Source organism: Mizuhopecten yessoensis, unplaced genomic scaffold (assembly GCF_002113885.1).
Source record: "Mizuhopecten yessoensis strain PY_sf001 unplaced genomic scaffold, ASM211388v2 scaffold4359, whole genome shotgun sequence".
In the NCBI taxonomy this organism is placed as follows: Eukaryota; Metazoa; Mollusca; class Bivalvia; order Pectinida; family Pectinidae; genus Mizuhopecten; species Mizuhopecten yessoensis.
The window spans coordinates 960,215-977,246 of record NW_018405506.1 but is presented as its reverse complement, the minus strand read 5'-3'; the positions used below and the strand labels follow the sequence as shown (position 1 = coordinate 977,246).

General features: G+C 38.2%; 1 protein-coding gene across 5 annotated transcripts in view; it reads left to right on the top strand.

Annotated features, from left to right (window-relative positions):
* Window positions 1-1,899, top strand: part of LOC110448834 (cyclin-dependent kinase 17-like) — a 49,009-nt gene extending 47,110 nt beyond the window's left edge. For 2 of the 5 annotated variants that reach the window (XM_021495290.1, XM_021495293.1), the window contains 2 exons: window positions 183-260; window positions 1,183-1,899. In XM_021495290.1, coding sequence (XP_021350965.1) covers window positions 183-260; window positions 1,183-1,214 — 110 coding nt within the window. In that variant the 3' untranslated portion in view covers window positions 1,215-1,899. The remainder of the gene's footprint in view (window positions 1-182; window positions 261-1,182) is intronic. The other 3 variants (XM_021495291.1, XM_021495292.1, XM_021495289.1) reach the window with 2 other exon arrangements.
* The last annotated feature ends 15,133 nt before the right edge of the window (window positions 1,900-17,032 follow it).

Genomic DNA, 17,032 nt, shown 5'->3' with positions numbered 1-17,032 from the left:
TGTAGTTTATGTGTAGAAATAAAATCTACTGTAGTTTATGTGTTGAAATAAAATCTATATAGTTGCTTTGTACAAATAAAATCTACTATAGTTTCTGTGTAGAAATAAAATCTACTATAGTTTATGTGTAGAAATAAAATCTGTATAGTTACGTTGTTTAATGGCAAGTTTCTTTCCTACAGCTGTGTCAATATTTACGATACCTGGGATAGTCTTACACAGAGATCCAGGCATGAGGTCATCATCATTAGCATCTACAGGTATGTTAATTCTATAATATTTTTAAGTACAAACAGGTATGACATCGTTATCGTTACAACATCCAGGTATATTCCTATAAAGACTTAACATGAGTCATCTTCACTAGCATCTACAGGTAATGTAAGTCTTTCCTTTTTTCATTGCTTTTCTTTACACAGAAGACATACTTTACAAAATGTATTGATCAAGGTATGACCTGCTCCTAAACCAGTTGTTGTTCATGTCTGAATGTGTTTGGAAGAAAAGTTGTGTTCAAATTTCATATTTTGTGTTGACAGTCATATATTATGTGTTGAAGGTCACATTAGGTGCTTAAAGTCAGATATTTTGTGTTGAAGGTATTGTGCGTAGACGGTCGCATATATCATGTTCTAAAGGTCATATATCGTGATTTATATATTGTGTGTGAAAAGTTAAATAGTTTGTGTTAAAGGTCACATATTGTGTTAAAGGTCGTGTTAAAGGTCACATATTGTGTTAAAGGTCACATATTGTGTGTAAAGGTCACATATTGTGTGCTGAAGGCCACATATTGTGTAAAGGTCACATATTGTGTTAAAGGTCACATATTGTCTGTAAAGATCACATATTGTGTGTAAAGGTCACATATCGTGTGTAAAGATCACATATTTTGTGTAAAGGTCACATATTGTGTGCTGAAGGCCACATAAATCAATTTGAAAATGATATATTACAGTTGAGGGTAGCATATTATTGCTTGAAGATATACTTTTAAAGTAAATTAGTAATGTGTTGTAAGATAAAGTGTTATTATTGTTAGAAGGTCACACATTTCATTTCAAGATTGTTACCTGTTAGTGTCATACGTTGTATTTTAGGTCACAAATTATTTGAACATCACCTATAAATGTGTTAAAATGTAACCTATTATCTATTTCAACATCAAATATTGTGTTACAGGTAAAATCCGGAGACAGAGTATGTTGTTCTAAGTGTTGTGAAAGGACCAGTGACAGAATCAGTGTATTGACTACCAGTGATAGCCATCAGTGTATCGTCTACCAGTGATAGTCATCAGTGTATTGACTACCAGTGATAGCCATCAGGGTATTGACTACCAGTGATAGCCATCAGGGTATCGTCTACGAGTGATAGCAATCAGTGTATTGACTACAAGTGATAGCCACCAGTGTATTGTCTACCAGTGATAGCCATCAGTGTGTTGACTACCAGTGATAGCCATCAGTGTATCATCTACCAGTGATAGCCATCAGTGTATCTTCTACCAGTGATAGCCATCAGTGTATCGACTACCAGTGATAGGCATGAGTGTATCGTCTACCAGTGATAGCCATGAGTGTATTGACTACCAGTGATAGCAATCCGTGTATTGACTACCAGTGATATCCATCAGTGTATCGTCTACCAGGGATAGCCATCAGTGTATCGTCTACCAGTGACAGCCATCAGTGTATCGTCTACCAGTGACAGCCATCAGTGTATCGTCTACCAGTGACAGCCATCAGTGTATCGTCTACCAGTGATAGCTATCAGTGTATCGTCTACCAGTGATAGCAATCAGTGGATTGACTACCAGCGATAGCCATCAGTGTATTGACTACCAGAGATAGCAATCAGTGTATTGACTACCAGTGATAACCATCAGTGTATTGACTACCAGTGATAGAATAGTATGTTGTTCTAAGTGTTGTGAAAGGTCCAGTGACAGAATCAGTGTATTGACTACCAGTGATAGCAATCCGTGTATTGACTACCAGTGATATCCATCAGGGTATCGTCTACCAGTGATAGCCATCTGTGTATCGTCTACCAGTGATAGTCATCAGTGTATTGACTACCAGTGATAGAATCAGTGTAATGTCTACCAGCAACTTAAGAATCTTTCCCAGAGGGTTGAGATTCCCCTATCTCACCCGCAAGAGGGGAATGATTCTTTTTCTATTACCCTCTACTCCCATTGTGTATCATATACACACCATGTCTCTGTCCATGAACATGCACCATGGCCTGCACATGTATACACTCTTATGGCTCTGTACATGTATACATTTTTATAGCACTGTACATGTATATGTCCACTTTTTGGCTCTGTACATTTATACATTTTATGGCCCTATACACTCTTTGACCCTGTACATGTATACATTTTATGGCTCTGTACATGTATACACTCTATGGACCTGTATATGTATACACACCATGGACCTGTGCATGAACATGCACCATGGCCTACACATGTATACACTCTATGGCCCTGTGCCTGTATACACACTATGGCCCTGTACATGAAAACACTATGGCCTATTCTCTACACCTATAAATGTGTTAAAATGTAACCTATTATCTATTTCAACATCAAATATTGTGTTACAGGTAAAATCCGGAGACAGAGTAGGTTGTTCTAAGTGTTGTGAAAGGACCAGTGACATAATCAGTGTATTGACTACCAGTGATAGCCATCAGGGTATTGACTACCAGTGATAGCCATCAGGGTATCGTCTACGAGTGATAGCAATCAGTGTATTGACTACCAGTGATAACCATCAGTGTATTGACTACCAGTGATAGCCATCAGGGTATCGTCTACCAGTGATAGCCATCTGTGTATCGTCTACCAGTGATAGTCATCAGTGTATTGACTACCAGTGATAGCAATCCGTGTATTGACTACCAGTGATATCCATCAGGGTATCGTCTACCAGTGATAGCCATCTGTGTATCGTCTACCAGTGATAGTCATCAGTGTATTGACTACCAGTGATAGAATAGTATGTTGTTCTAAGTGTTGTGAAAGGACCAGTGACATAATCAGTGTATTGACTACCAGTGATAGCCATCAGGGTATCGTCTACGAGTGATAGCAATCAGTGTATTGACTACAAGTGATAGCCACCAGTGTATTGTCTACCAGTGATAGCCATCAGTCTATCGTCTACCAGTCATAGCCATCAGTGTATCGTCTACCAGCGATAGCCATCAGTGTATCGTCTACCAGGGATAGCCATCAGTGTATCGTCTACCAGTGGTAGCCATCAGTGTATCGTCTACCAGTGGTAGCCATCAGTGTATCGTCTACCAGTGACAGCCATCAGTGTATCGTCTACCAGTGACAGCCATCAGTGTATCGTCTACCAGTGACAGCCATCAGTGTATCGTCTACCAGTGATAGCAATCAGTGGATTGACTACCAGCGATAGCCATCAGTGTATTGACTACCAGAGATAGCAATCAGTGTATTGACTACCAGCGATATCCATCAGTGTATCGTCTACCAGGGATAGCCATCAGTGTATCGTCTACCAGCCATCAGTGTATTGACTACCAGTGATAGCCATCAGGGTATCGTCTACCAGTGATAGCCATCAGGGTATCGTCTACCAGTGATAGCCATCAGGGTATCGTCTACGAGTGATAGCAATCAGTGTATTGACTACAAGTGATAGCCATCGGTGTATTGGCTACCAGTGATAGCCATCAGTGTATTGCCTACCAGTGATAGCAATCAGTGTATTGTCTACCAGTGATAGCCATCAGTGTGTTGACTACCAGTGATAGCCATCAGTGTATTGCTTCCCAGTGATAGCCATCAGTGTGTTGTCTACCAGTGATAGCCATCAGTGTGTTGACTACCAGTGATAGCCATCAGTGTATTGACTAACAGTGATAGCAATGAGTGTATTGACTACCAGTGATATCCATCAGTGTATCGGCTACCAGTGATAGCCATCAGTGTATTGCCTCCCAGTGATAGCCATCAGTGTATCGTCTACAAGTGATAGCCATCAGTGTATTGTCTACCAGTCATAGCCATCAGTGTATCGTCTACCAGCCATCAGTGTATTGACTACCAGTGATAGCCATCAGGGTATTGACTACCAGTGATAGCCATCAGAGTATCGTCTACCAGTGATAGCCATCAGGGTATCGTCTACCAGTGATAGCCATCAGGGTAACGTCTACCAGTGATAGCCATCAGTGTATTGACTACCAGTGATAGCAATCAGTGTATTGACTACCAGTGATATCCATCAGTGTATCGTCTACCAGTGATAGCCATCAGTGTATCGTCTACCAGTGATAGCCATCAGTGTATTGTCTACCAGTGATAGCAATCAGTGTATTGACTACCAGTGATAGCAACCAGTGTATTGACTACCAGTGATAGCCATCAGTGTATTGTCTACCAGTGATAGCAATCAGTGTATTGACTACCAGTGATAGCAATCAGTGTATTGACTACCAGTGATAGCAATTGTGTAGAAATAAAATCTACTATAAACTATAGTAGATTTTATTTCTACACAGAAATCACTGGTAGTCAATATACTGATGGCTATCACTGGTACACAATACACTGATGGCTACCACTGGTAGACGATACACCGATGGCTATCACTGGTATACGATACACTGATGGCTATCGCTGGTAGACAACACACTGTTGACTATCACTGGTAGACGATCCACTGATGGCTATCACTGGTACACAATACACTGATGGCTATCCCTGGTAGACGATACACTCATGGCTATCACTGGTAGTCTATACACTGATTGCTATCACTGATAGCCATCAGTGTAACGTCTACCAGTGATAGCCATCAGTGTATTGTCTACCAGTGATAGCAATCAGTGTATTGTCTACCAGTGATAGTCATCAGTGTGTTGTCTACCAGTGATAGCAATCAGTGTATTGACTACAAGTTATAGCCATCAGTGTATTGTCTACCAGTGATAGTCATCAGTGTGTTGTCTACCAGTGATAGCAATCAGTGAATTGACTACAAGTGATAGCCATCAGTGTATTGACTACCAGCGATAGCCATCAGTGTGTTGTCTACCAGTGATAGCATTCAGTGTATTGACTACAAGTGATAGCCATCACTGTATTGTCTACCAGTGATAGCCATCAGTGTGTAGTCTACCAGTGATAGCAATCAGTGTATTGTCTACCAGTGATAGACATCAGTGTGTTGTCTACCAGTGATAGCAATCAGTGAATTGACTACAAGTGATAGCCATCAGTGTATTGACTCCCAGTGCTAGCCATCAGTGTGTTGTCTACCAGTGATAGCAATCAGGGTATTGACTACCAGTGATAGCCATCAGTGTATTGTCTACCAGTGATAGTCATCAGTGTGTTGTCTACCAGTGATAGCCATCAGTGTGTAGTCTACCAGTGATAGCAATCAGTGTATTGAATACCAGTGATAGCCATCAGTGTGTTGTCTACCAGTGATAGCATTCAGTGTATTGACTACAAGTGATAGCCATCAGTGTATTGACTCCCAGTGCTAGCCATCAGTGTGTTGTCTACCAGTGATAGCCATCAGTGTATTGTCTACCAGTGATAGCAATCAGTGTATTGTCTACCAGTGATAGTCATCAGTGTGTTGTGTACCAGTGCTAGCAATCAGTGTATTGACTACAAGTGATAGCAATCAGTGTATTGACTACCAGTGATATCCATCAGTGTATCGTCTACCAGTGATAGCAATCAGTGTATTGTCTACCAGTGATAGTCATCAGTGTGTTGTCTAGCAGTGATAGCAATCAGTGTATTGACTACAAGTGCTAGCCATCAGTGTATTGTCTACCAGTGATAGCAATCAGGGTATTGTCTACCAGTGATAGCCATCAGTGTGTAGTCTACCAGTGATAGCAATCAGTGTATTGTCTACCAGTGATAGTCATCAGTGTGTTGTCTACCAGTGATAGCCATCAGTGTATTGACTACCAGTGATAGAATCAGTGTAATGTCTACCAGCAACTTAAGAATCTTTCCCAGAGGGTTGAGATTCCCCTATCTCACCCGCAAGAGGGGAATGATTCTTTTTCTATTACCCTCTACTCCCATTGTGTATCATATACACACCATGTCTCTGTCCATGAACATGCACCATGGCCTGCACATGTATACACTCTTATGGCTCTGTACATGTATACATTTTTATAGCCCTGTACATGTATATGTACACTTTTTGGCTCTGTACATTTATACATTTTATGGCCCTATACACTCTTTGACCCTGTACATGTATACATTTTATGGCTCTGTACATGTATACACTCTATGGACCTGTATATGTATACACACCATGGACCTGTGCATGAACATGCACCATGGCCTACACATGTATACACTCTATGGCCCTGTGCCTGTATACACACTATGGCCCTGTACATGAACACACTATGGCCTATTCTCTACATATATACACTATGGCCCTGAACATGTATACACTATGGCCCTGAACATGTATACACTCGGGCTTATTGAGGTTTAATAGAATCGTTCACCCCCATGGGGGTGAGATAGGAGAATCTCAACCCGAGGGGGAGGATTCTTAAGTTGCCAAACACGAGGCTTTGCCGAGTGTTCGGCAACTTAAGAATCTTTCCCCGAGGGTTGAGATTCCCCTATCTCACCCGCAAGGGGGGGGGGGGGAATGATTCTTTTTCTTTTACCCTCTTCTCCCATTGTGTATCATATACACAATGTAATGATAACGTTACATGCTAAATTCAGGGTTGACGGGACGTTGATGGATTGTTGACCTGACGTCATTGTATTGTTGAAGGGACGTCATGCCATTGTTATGAATAGGGGAATCCCCCCGTCTCAACCCTAGGGTGAGACAAGGAAATCTCACACTGGTAAAAGTGTGAATACACCTGTCCAGGGTAAGAGAAAGTCTTGTCCTTTGTAATGTCCATTTTTGTGCTTCAATGTAAAGATTGATGTCCTGTCACTTTAAACCACAAAGCATTTAATTGTATCGCCTGTGTGAGGAGATTATCTCATCTAGGACTGTATCAGATTGTATTGTAGACGCAGGCTTTATCAACAGACACTGACCAAATGGTGCTATATGTAGTCAGGCTGCCATTGGACACAGTAGTTAGCTGTACCCAAACATTATACCCATCTGTATATATCACTATGCACCTCACACCTTCTGTTGCTTGTGTGGGACTATTGTACTGCACATTTTATAGAAGCATGGCAGTAATGGAGCTATTGTACTGCATATCTTATGGGAAGAGGGCAGCATTGCACTGCACATTTTAATGGGAAGGGGGCAGCAAGGAATCTGTTGTACAGCATATTTTAATGGAAAGGGGCAGCAATGAAATTATAATATAAACTGCACATTCTTATGGGAACGGGAACAGCAGTAGATCTATTGCACTGTACATTCTAATGGGAAGGAAACAGCAATGGAACTATTGTAAAGCACATCTAACTATGTGAAGGGAACTTTAAGGAGACTTGTGTGCTGCACATCTAATGGGAAGGAAGCACTCAGGGAGCTGTTGTGCTGTGTATGGGAACGAGAAAACTATGGAACTAGTTTACTGAACAATGGGAAGGCAAGAGATAAGGGCTACTTATCTAAATAAACAAAAAGGAACAATAATGGAATTGTGTGTACTGCACACCTAATGGGAAGGGGACAGCAATAGGATTTGTGTAATTTTGTAGTGCAGTGGTTGAAAGAGTCACATGGCCAAATACTCCATTTTTATTGTTCAAACATTCTTATGCTAACATCTATATTGTGATTATAATATGTCTATTGTTCTGCTATGCACAGTGGCTCAATTTTGGAAATGCCATTGTTCTATAACACTTGGTCATGTCTAATAGCCCAATGCTATTGATCGTTGTACTTTAGTATGTAGCCCAGCGCAACTTTATTCTAGATCATGAGAGAAATCTGCACAATCTTACCCATGAATAGTATAATAAAGTATGTCAGTGGTATTTTATTAAGATATGATAATGTTGTGATGGTTGTTCTGGAGAGATTTTACAAATCAAAAACATATTTTCCCCTACACCTGTACAGGCCAGTGTGTTCGCTACACCTGCCTCTTTTTGTATATAATTTATATACCAACTTGTCTTTTTTTTTATTTGTTGTGTTAGTTATATTTTTAACGTTGGGGCATTACATGCTCAAAAAATTGACTTTGTAGCTGTTCTTGTTTCTATCCTGAACATGGATAATTTATATTTTGGTTCATAGGTAGCTCACATTTTGTTTGCTATTCATCAAACTATGCCCGTGCTTTTACTATCTTTTAAATTTAAATCCCCAAATTAAAAAATAATGTGAGTGGAAACCCCTGTGTGTCACCTACTGAAGGTTTTATCCCTATTCAAGTTTCATTCCCTATTTATAAAGGGGATATTTTTGACCACTGGTCCACTTATGTGACCGTATTTATGCATTGTCAATAGTTCCATTCAACACAATGTTCCCATGTCTCACTAGATACCACTCCATCCAACATCTCTATTGATGGACACGATACTTCAGTCTTTTTTCCAAATAACTGACTGAATTATATTCCCATGGTCACTCCTGTAATCACTCACTAACATGCTTTATATCCTGGATAACATAATTGTGGTGGATAACTCCACCTTAGCTTTCCTGTCAAGATTTGTCTCCGTTTAGGAGTTGGCAGCCCTGTGTGACCTCCCCATACAAACTAATGAGATATTCTTCCCCTAACAAACGTAAGTGATGATCATGTGCAGCAGTTCTAAGGACCAAGATTATCTCAGGATGCTAGACATTGACCTGTCACGTGTGTAAATTAAGTCATCATCACATCGGATTTCACATCACTATACATACAGCAAGATATCATCTATTAGGTGTAGCAATCCACACGATATTTTAAATACTTGATACGAGATGTATATTTGTGCCAATGGTGAATATGACATAGTGCATGTTTTGTAGTGTGGATGTAGTCTTATTTTGTACATTATCATTTTTTGTGTTAGAAGTGCTATTGTATCATCATGTCTGATAAGAGGAATCTCGTTTTGCCATAAGAGACACCTCGTTAATTGTCTCAACTGTAATCTGTTACCAGTCATGTGTCTCGGACATTGGCTGTAAGTTACAATCATACTTCCTGTCCTAGGACACGCGGACAGGCCACTTTGTAGTTCTACAAATGGTCAGATCAATGGTGGGGACCTAATTATATACACTGATCAAGGACCCAAACAATTGTGGTGGCCTATAGCGGGTTCTCTAATGATCAGCGACCAGACCATTGGAGATCATAAGATAGTCCTGATGAGGGTCAGTCTAATGAAGTGTCCTGGAGAGGGTCCTAATAAAACCCAGTCCATTGGGGTGTCTTTAGATAGTCCTGATGAGGGCCAGTCTATCGAAGTGTCCTGGAGAGGGTCCTTACAAGACTCAGTCTATTCAGGTGTCTTTAGATAGTCCTGATGAGGGCCAGTCTATTGAGGTTTCCTGCAGAGGGTTTTAACAAAACCCAGTCCATTGGGGTGTCAGCTGTTATATCCAAAACCAAAATGGCAGACCACAATGTCCAATTTGGGCCTATGCCCGGTAATACACAGGCTGATATCCGGTGATAAGCCCACCCTCTACTGTTGACATGTTTTCATGCTCAGGGCCCCTGAGCTAATTACCTGTAAAATGCCATAGATGGATCTAGCAATGGATGGTCTATCGTGGCATGGAATTGGTCCTGGTAAAAACCAGTACCAGGTAATAAAGAAAACGTCCTCTCCAGGTCTAGTGTATTGTGATCTCTTACAGACGGTCCTGTCTATTGTCCAAAACAGTGCCATACTATCCTTATGAAGTCTGCGGTTTTGGACAGGAAGTCACTAAATACAGGCCAATGTATGTATGACTGTATTACACTTGTATGTGTCTGGTACATAAATCACTATAGCTTTAGACAGTGCATGATATATAATGTATACTTAATTATGTTACCATGTAATTTATTTATGATTGCTACATGCTCTAATTTATTGAGAAAATCCTGACTATTTGCATTATAAACTCTCTACATTATGTTGCTACACAATCTACACGGCACAGTTAGTTGTAGTATAATAGTAAAATGTTAGGGGTTTAAACGTATACACAGTATACACTAACTAGTAATCAAATCATTTCATTTTCACAAACACAGATACTCATTTGAAACGTTTGGAAGCTTTAAAGTACAATTATTTTTTTGTGATAATAACGAAATGGTGTCAGATTTAAATAGAAGATAAATTGCAACCATTTCCTTTTGATATTGATGTCATTATTATCATAGAGTAGGTCTACTACTGATTGAATGTGTTTTTGTTTACTGTATATAATATGACACAAAATAAAATAATCCTGTATCTTTTATTGAGAACAGAAAACTAGATGTTATTTAACCCTTTCACCCCTAGATAACTTTAGTAGACTCTACCATACATCCGTCTGGGTGAGTCAATTATGGTCTACAGTGGTGAAAGGGTTAAGGTAAAGGGTACCACTTCTGTAGTTTTAACCACAAAAGATTTCCACTTTAGAGTGATCTCCTCAAATTGGAGTATTCTCCCTTATATTCCGTCTTTTCGTATTGCAGAGTTATCTTCTCTTGTGAGCAGGTATTGATTGTTATGTCATTAGTTTGTGTGAGAAAATTACGTCGTTTTCTCAAAAAAATGATGACGTTACTCTCACAAACCAATGACGTACCAATCAATATACCTGCTATTAAGAGCAGATAACTCTGCAATACGAAAAGACAGAATAGAGAAGATAAAGAAACATAACACGATTTTTCTTAATTTCTGGCTTAGAGTTACTTTTGTTTGAGAGATGGCTATCTTTTATTTTGGTACAGTGTAAGTATAATTCCTTTGTAATATTAACTCCACTGTACCCAACTAGCTGCCTTCAGAAACCTTTATTTTCATGCATTTCTATTTTTTTTCAATAACTGGCAGGGGATGTTAATTATGAATACGTATGATGCATCAAAACTACCTGGGTTTTACAAAAATGGCAAACGTTCATATTGTTCCTTTGTTACTGTTTTATCTTTGAAATATGATTTGAATTGTTGTTTTTAATTCATTCACCCCTGAAGACTTAGTTGAACTCTTCCAATTCAAAGGATGGAATAGGTCATTGTGAAATTGCAGGGGTGAATGAGTTAATGCTGCAAAAGGTTGCTTATACAATGTACATGTATTATATCTGCTCACTTTTTTTTTTTTAAAGTACATGTAGCAAACTAACAAAGTGTATCGGTATAAACTTTTTTTGCATATTTATCTACTTCTTTTGCTGCATTTGAAACTGTAATAAATTCAACGTACAAATATACACCTTTACACTTGTAGATCATGTAGTAGTGGTAATACTATTTGATTATGTGTAAGTTTACTGATAGTGTGTTAACACTTGTTGATCAGGTGTTTTTTCTGCTCTTACAAAATGTAGATCATGTGATGTTTCCACTCGTTGATCAGATTTCATGGTAATTGATCATGTGATGTTTTCACTCTTTGATCAGATTTCATGGTAATTGATCATGTGATGTTTTTCACTCTTTGATCAGATTTCATGGTAATTGATCATGTAATGTTTCCACTCGTTGATCAGATTATATGGTAATTGATGTTTTCACTCTTTGATAAGATTTTACAGTAACCTGTCATTGATTATATTCCTTTTACAAACTCTAAATAGAAATGATACTGACTATGTATACTATTAATCATAACATTTACCCTGATATGTTATACAAGAGAAAATCATGTCCCTAAGGTAAAATTCCACAAGTAAACCTGCCAGTGTTCCAAGGAAAAGTTTCACCAGTAAAGCTTTTTGTGTTTCCTAGGTTACTAAAACCGCTGTGTTCTGTATACAGGGAACTTCACCAGTATTTCACCAAAACAGCTGTCTAAAATTCATTTACAAATATTGTTGCCATGTTATTGAATCAAATGAATATTTTTTGTGTACACATACATACTATAATCTTGTGAGCTTTAATTTGTGTAGCTATATGTAAACTTGATCGTAACTCACCGTCTTTGTGACTATATCATGGTTGTGTCCAGTCGATCCCTCACATTTGTACAAGACTGGTACATATAACTAGAGGTTATTGAGTAGCAAATCACAGACTTGCTCATGTACTATGGGGTTATTTAGTAACCTATTGCAGTCTGATATTTGTAATTAGGGGTTATTGAGTAACCTATCACAGACTTGTTCATGTAACTAGGGGTTATTGAGTAACCTTTTAGTCTGGTACATGTTACTAGGAGTTACTGAATGACCTGTCAGACTGCTACAGTTACTAGTGGTTAATGAGTAACCTATCGGTTACTGGTACATGTAACTAGGGGTTTCAGACTAGTACAGTTACTAGGGGTTATTTAGTAACCTATCGCAAACTGGTACATGTTACTTTGGGTTATTGAGTAACCTATCACAATCTGGTTCATGTGTATAACTAGGAGTTATTGAATGACCTATCAGACTGGTACACTTTTCTAGGGTCTATTGAGTAACTTATCACAGACTGGTAGGTTACTACAGGTTATTGAGTAACCTAGAGGTACATCTCCTGTACAGATGTGCCTGATATATATATATATATATTTTCACTGCGAGAGAAAGTGGGCTATTGTGAGGTATGTGTGGAATCACACATTGTAGCGCCATCTAGAGGGTGGCTGACATGTAAATTAAAAACCATGTAAAACAATGTTTGTCTCTTGTTGTGAATATATAAGGCCAGATTGGGTATCATTTTAAGAAGGATTTGTGAGCATGTTTTACATCATCAGAAAATATATACATGTCCTCATTTCCTCCCTGGTTACTCTCACTTATGCTCTCTGCATCCATAGAATATGTCATGACAAAATCGAAGGCACACTGCTAGCTATTTGATTGAAAAAAGCTGACCAATCACCAGGCTGTTACCTGTCCTATATAGAGGTCAGTCACACCAACTTCAAATGTAGTTAGTCTTACTGTTTATTTTGATGTGCATCAAATGATCAAACTAGTCTTCTTGTCTCATTCACAAGGTGGTGAACAATCGGCTTTCAATTTTTTCATGACATATTTCTGGGGTGCGGAGAGCGTAAGTGAACGTAACCCCTCGAGTAACAAATGCATTTCCTTGTATCTCCAAGACAGAGCTGCTATCCCATGGAAGAAAGCAGTCACATGGAAATACAGAAAAAAAAATCTGTTTATATGGTATTCTACAAGTTGAAAATCAAGCTGATGACAAAATATCATGGTCTAAAACTAGATGTGTAACTTTTGCCCAACCAATGCCATGAGAATCAAAACTTCTCCCAATCTTTCCATTTATACTGTAGTTGAAAAACATAAATAGAAAATTACTATCTTTTATGTAAAGGCTAAGTATGTTTTGAACACAAACAGGAATTGAAAACTTCTTTTGCAAGTTTTCCAAAACGTCTGTTTCTTTTGTCAAGTAAATAGTGTAAAATGCTTGAATGATCATAATGTTGCTTCTTTGCTTGACGCTTTCGAAAGCTTGCAAAATAAGTTGACGAACACTTTGCAAAATAAGTTATCAGTTCCTGTTTGTGTTCAAAACAAACTTAGCCTTTATTATTCATACCAAACTGATGAATCTTATTCCAAATGTCATTAAGGTAATAGGTTTGTGTCACAATTTCTCAGTAGAATTTCTTCAAATTTTGTAGTTATATTGCTTTGAAGTAAGAAAAATTTTCTGCCACAAAAAAAAAATAGGTTGCCAGAATTTTAAGGATTTAAAATGGAAATTTATGTAAAATGTAAAAGTGAATTTTGAAAAAAAAAATGAAAAACAGTTTTTTCAAAATAAGGTCAATAAAAATGATACTGCCATAGATAAGTATTGCATTAATGTATATCAATTTAATAAATGCTGAAATTGTGTAAAATAAATTGTCTATAAATGATTAAAAATTGACATTTTATAATCATAGTAATTGCATGTAAGAGTTATCTTTCTTGAAAATGTTCACAGTAGTGAAATAGGTAGCCGGTTTCCTAAAGTACAGAAAAATGGACACATGTGACTCATTGATAAAAAACAACTGAATTAATGCCTGGATTGCTTTGAAATACTTTAATATTGAGAGAACACACTGTTCTGTCAATAATAAACATACAATATTCATCACAACTCTAGACTCATTAGAATATGCGTAAATTGTGATACTGTCTCCCTACATTGGATTTTCAACTAGGAATGTACTTCCTATTTCCGTTTATCAATACACTCATTCGACCTTAAGGTACATTGTATGTATGTGGGAGATCAGGGGAAATTCCATCTTTTAGCTTGTTTGAATTTGGAGAAAAACCTAACGTAAATCCTCCACACTAATAACCAATTTGGTGGCGCATGCCATCTCCCAAATACACTCGCACATATATAACCGACACCTGTTCTCGTCATGGAAACTTTCTTATTTGAGAGATGAAACATTGTACTAATGTGAGGAACAGAAAAAAAAATGTTCTAAAATAATAATCTATATTCAACAACTTTTTTAACTTTTTGGTTAGACTAATAGAAAATTAGTAACTATAGAAAGATGAGTAAAGTGAATCTGGTTTACTCATCAAGGTATATATGGTAAAAGTGATTTTTTGTGTGTGTTGGAAACGTTCGCATTGTGACCCTTTAACCTATTTTGGTGTGGAAATTTTTGCGTTGGCAATAGGTCTTCAATCTATATATTCCATAAATAAATACTTTATGTTGAATTTCTGCGCTAATTTACTCAATGTGAAAAATGTAAACATTTCCCCAACAAGAGAATTTCCACTTTCACATGCAGTATATGGAGACTATAGTAAGCTAGGCTAATTAAGTAAGACATTGTTCAAATTGGTAAGGAAATCAATTTGATGCATATTCTTTGCGTGTTTTTGTTTTAATATGGCACAAAGACGAACCAGACACCGGTTAATGGCTACAACGCAGTGCCAAGACCGATTGTTGCTCCTACAGGCACGGCGTCACAGGTCCAGACTGCCACAATTACGAAATGACCTCCTAAATGCTTCTGGTAACCGGGTAGCCTCTCGGACAGTTAGGAACCATCTTCATGGTTTAAGGTCACGTAGACCAGCAATAAGAGTTCCCTTAACTGCCCTCCATGTTAGGGACCGATTAGATTGGGCCCATGCAAGCTCACAGCACTTAAGACTCTTCAGGAATGGGAACCGGTTCTTTTTACTGACCAGTCCAGATTCTGTCTCGACTTCACCGATAGGCGCGTTAGAGTATGGAGACAACCTGGGGAGAGGTTCCAGGCAGGTAACGTTGTGGAACATGACCGATATGGCAGAGGATCAGTAATGGTGTGGGAAGGCATAAGCCTTTGTGGGAAAACTGACCTCCATGTCTTCCATAATGGTACCGTTACGGCCCGGATTTACTGCGATGAAATCCTTGATGCCTATGTCAGACCCTACGCTGGCACTATTGGCCCCGACTTCATCCTTATGGACGATAATGCTAGACCACATAGAGCAAGGGTGACTGAGCAGTATCTACAGCAAGAGACTATTCAATGAATGGATTGGCCAGCCCACTCGCCAGATCTAAATCCAATCGAGCCTGCGTGGGACATGCTGCAGACAGCTTTCTCTGCCAGATATGTTCAGCCAAGAATGCTCCAGGAGCTGGGAACAGCTTTGGTAGCTGAGTGGAACGCTATCCCACAAAACTGGATACGCGATCTCATTCGGGGCATGCGCAGACGTTGTGTAACTGTAAGTGATGCTCATGGGCGTCACACTCGATACTAAAACAGTTTCTGTTTATTTAGGATGAGTTTTGTTCAATTTAAGTTTTTTCAGTGAATACCTCGTTGTTACCAATTTTAAGGGTAACCGTTTTCCTGTTGCTCGTTTTCCAACTAATTACGATTTTTGGAATTTTTGCATGCTGATGAATTAAAAGAACAATCAATTTTTCAAAAATAATCTTGGTATAAACCAAATAAAATATTTATTTTCACATATGCCCAAAAATAAAAGTGATCCTTAGCAAAATGTGAGTAGTAGGCTATATGTTCAACTTCTGTAGGCAAGATGCAAATCATTGTCAAGGTGTGATAGCTGTTGTAGCTATTACATAGGTGATATTTAAAACGCCCCCATTACAGAATGTATTATTTGTGGTTATACTATCGTCAATGTTTTCCTGGTGAAGAGGAGAGGATCTGCAGTACTATTTGTTTGCTTTCAAAGTCGTATGAAGAGGAGCTAACAGAACAGATATTTGTGATAGTCGAAAAATATACAAGTTATAGCCATTCTAATTAAAAATTGCTTCTTTAATACCATAAAAATATTTCTTCAAATTGCAGCTTAGACTAGCATTTCTAGAATAATTTGACATGACATCAAACTTGGGAATCCAATTTTAATCCCATGTGGATCATTTGTAACATGCTGGATCTCTGCAGAGCCTTGTCATCTTCCAAAACGTTTTTTTTTTTTTTTAGGATCGGCATGCTTTACTCGATGCACCCAAACAAGGTTTAAACATAAGGGTTCAGGGTGCAGCAGTCACATTAATTAATTGAGAAATCTGCGGAGCATAGAACTTAGCAAGTGACCAGGTTACGCATATACTAGGTGCACGCGTCATCCAAAGATTATTTCAACGTACATAAGATACCATCCTGATGTTTCATTAATGGTGCATAAATTTGGCTAAGCATACAATGTTCTTAGGTCTGGTTAAACATCTACTTGAATTAGCGATAGAAAGAATACAATTTCAATATTGATCACATATTAAAATTGTATGTGAAATAAATGATCACAGTATATTTCAACTCCCAAATAAACAGTTTCAAACAGCCTCTAGTTTGACAACTTCCTCCAGAACTTGTCTCTTAGGTCACATTCTTGGTTACAAAACAAAACAAACAAAAATAATTTCA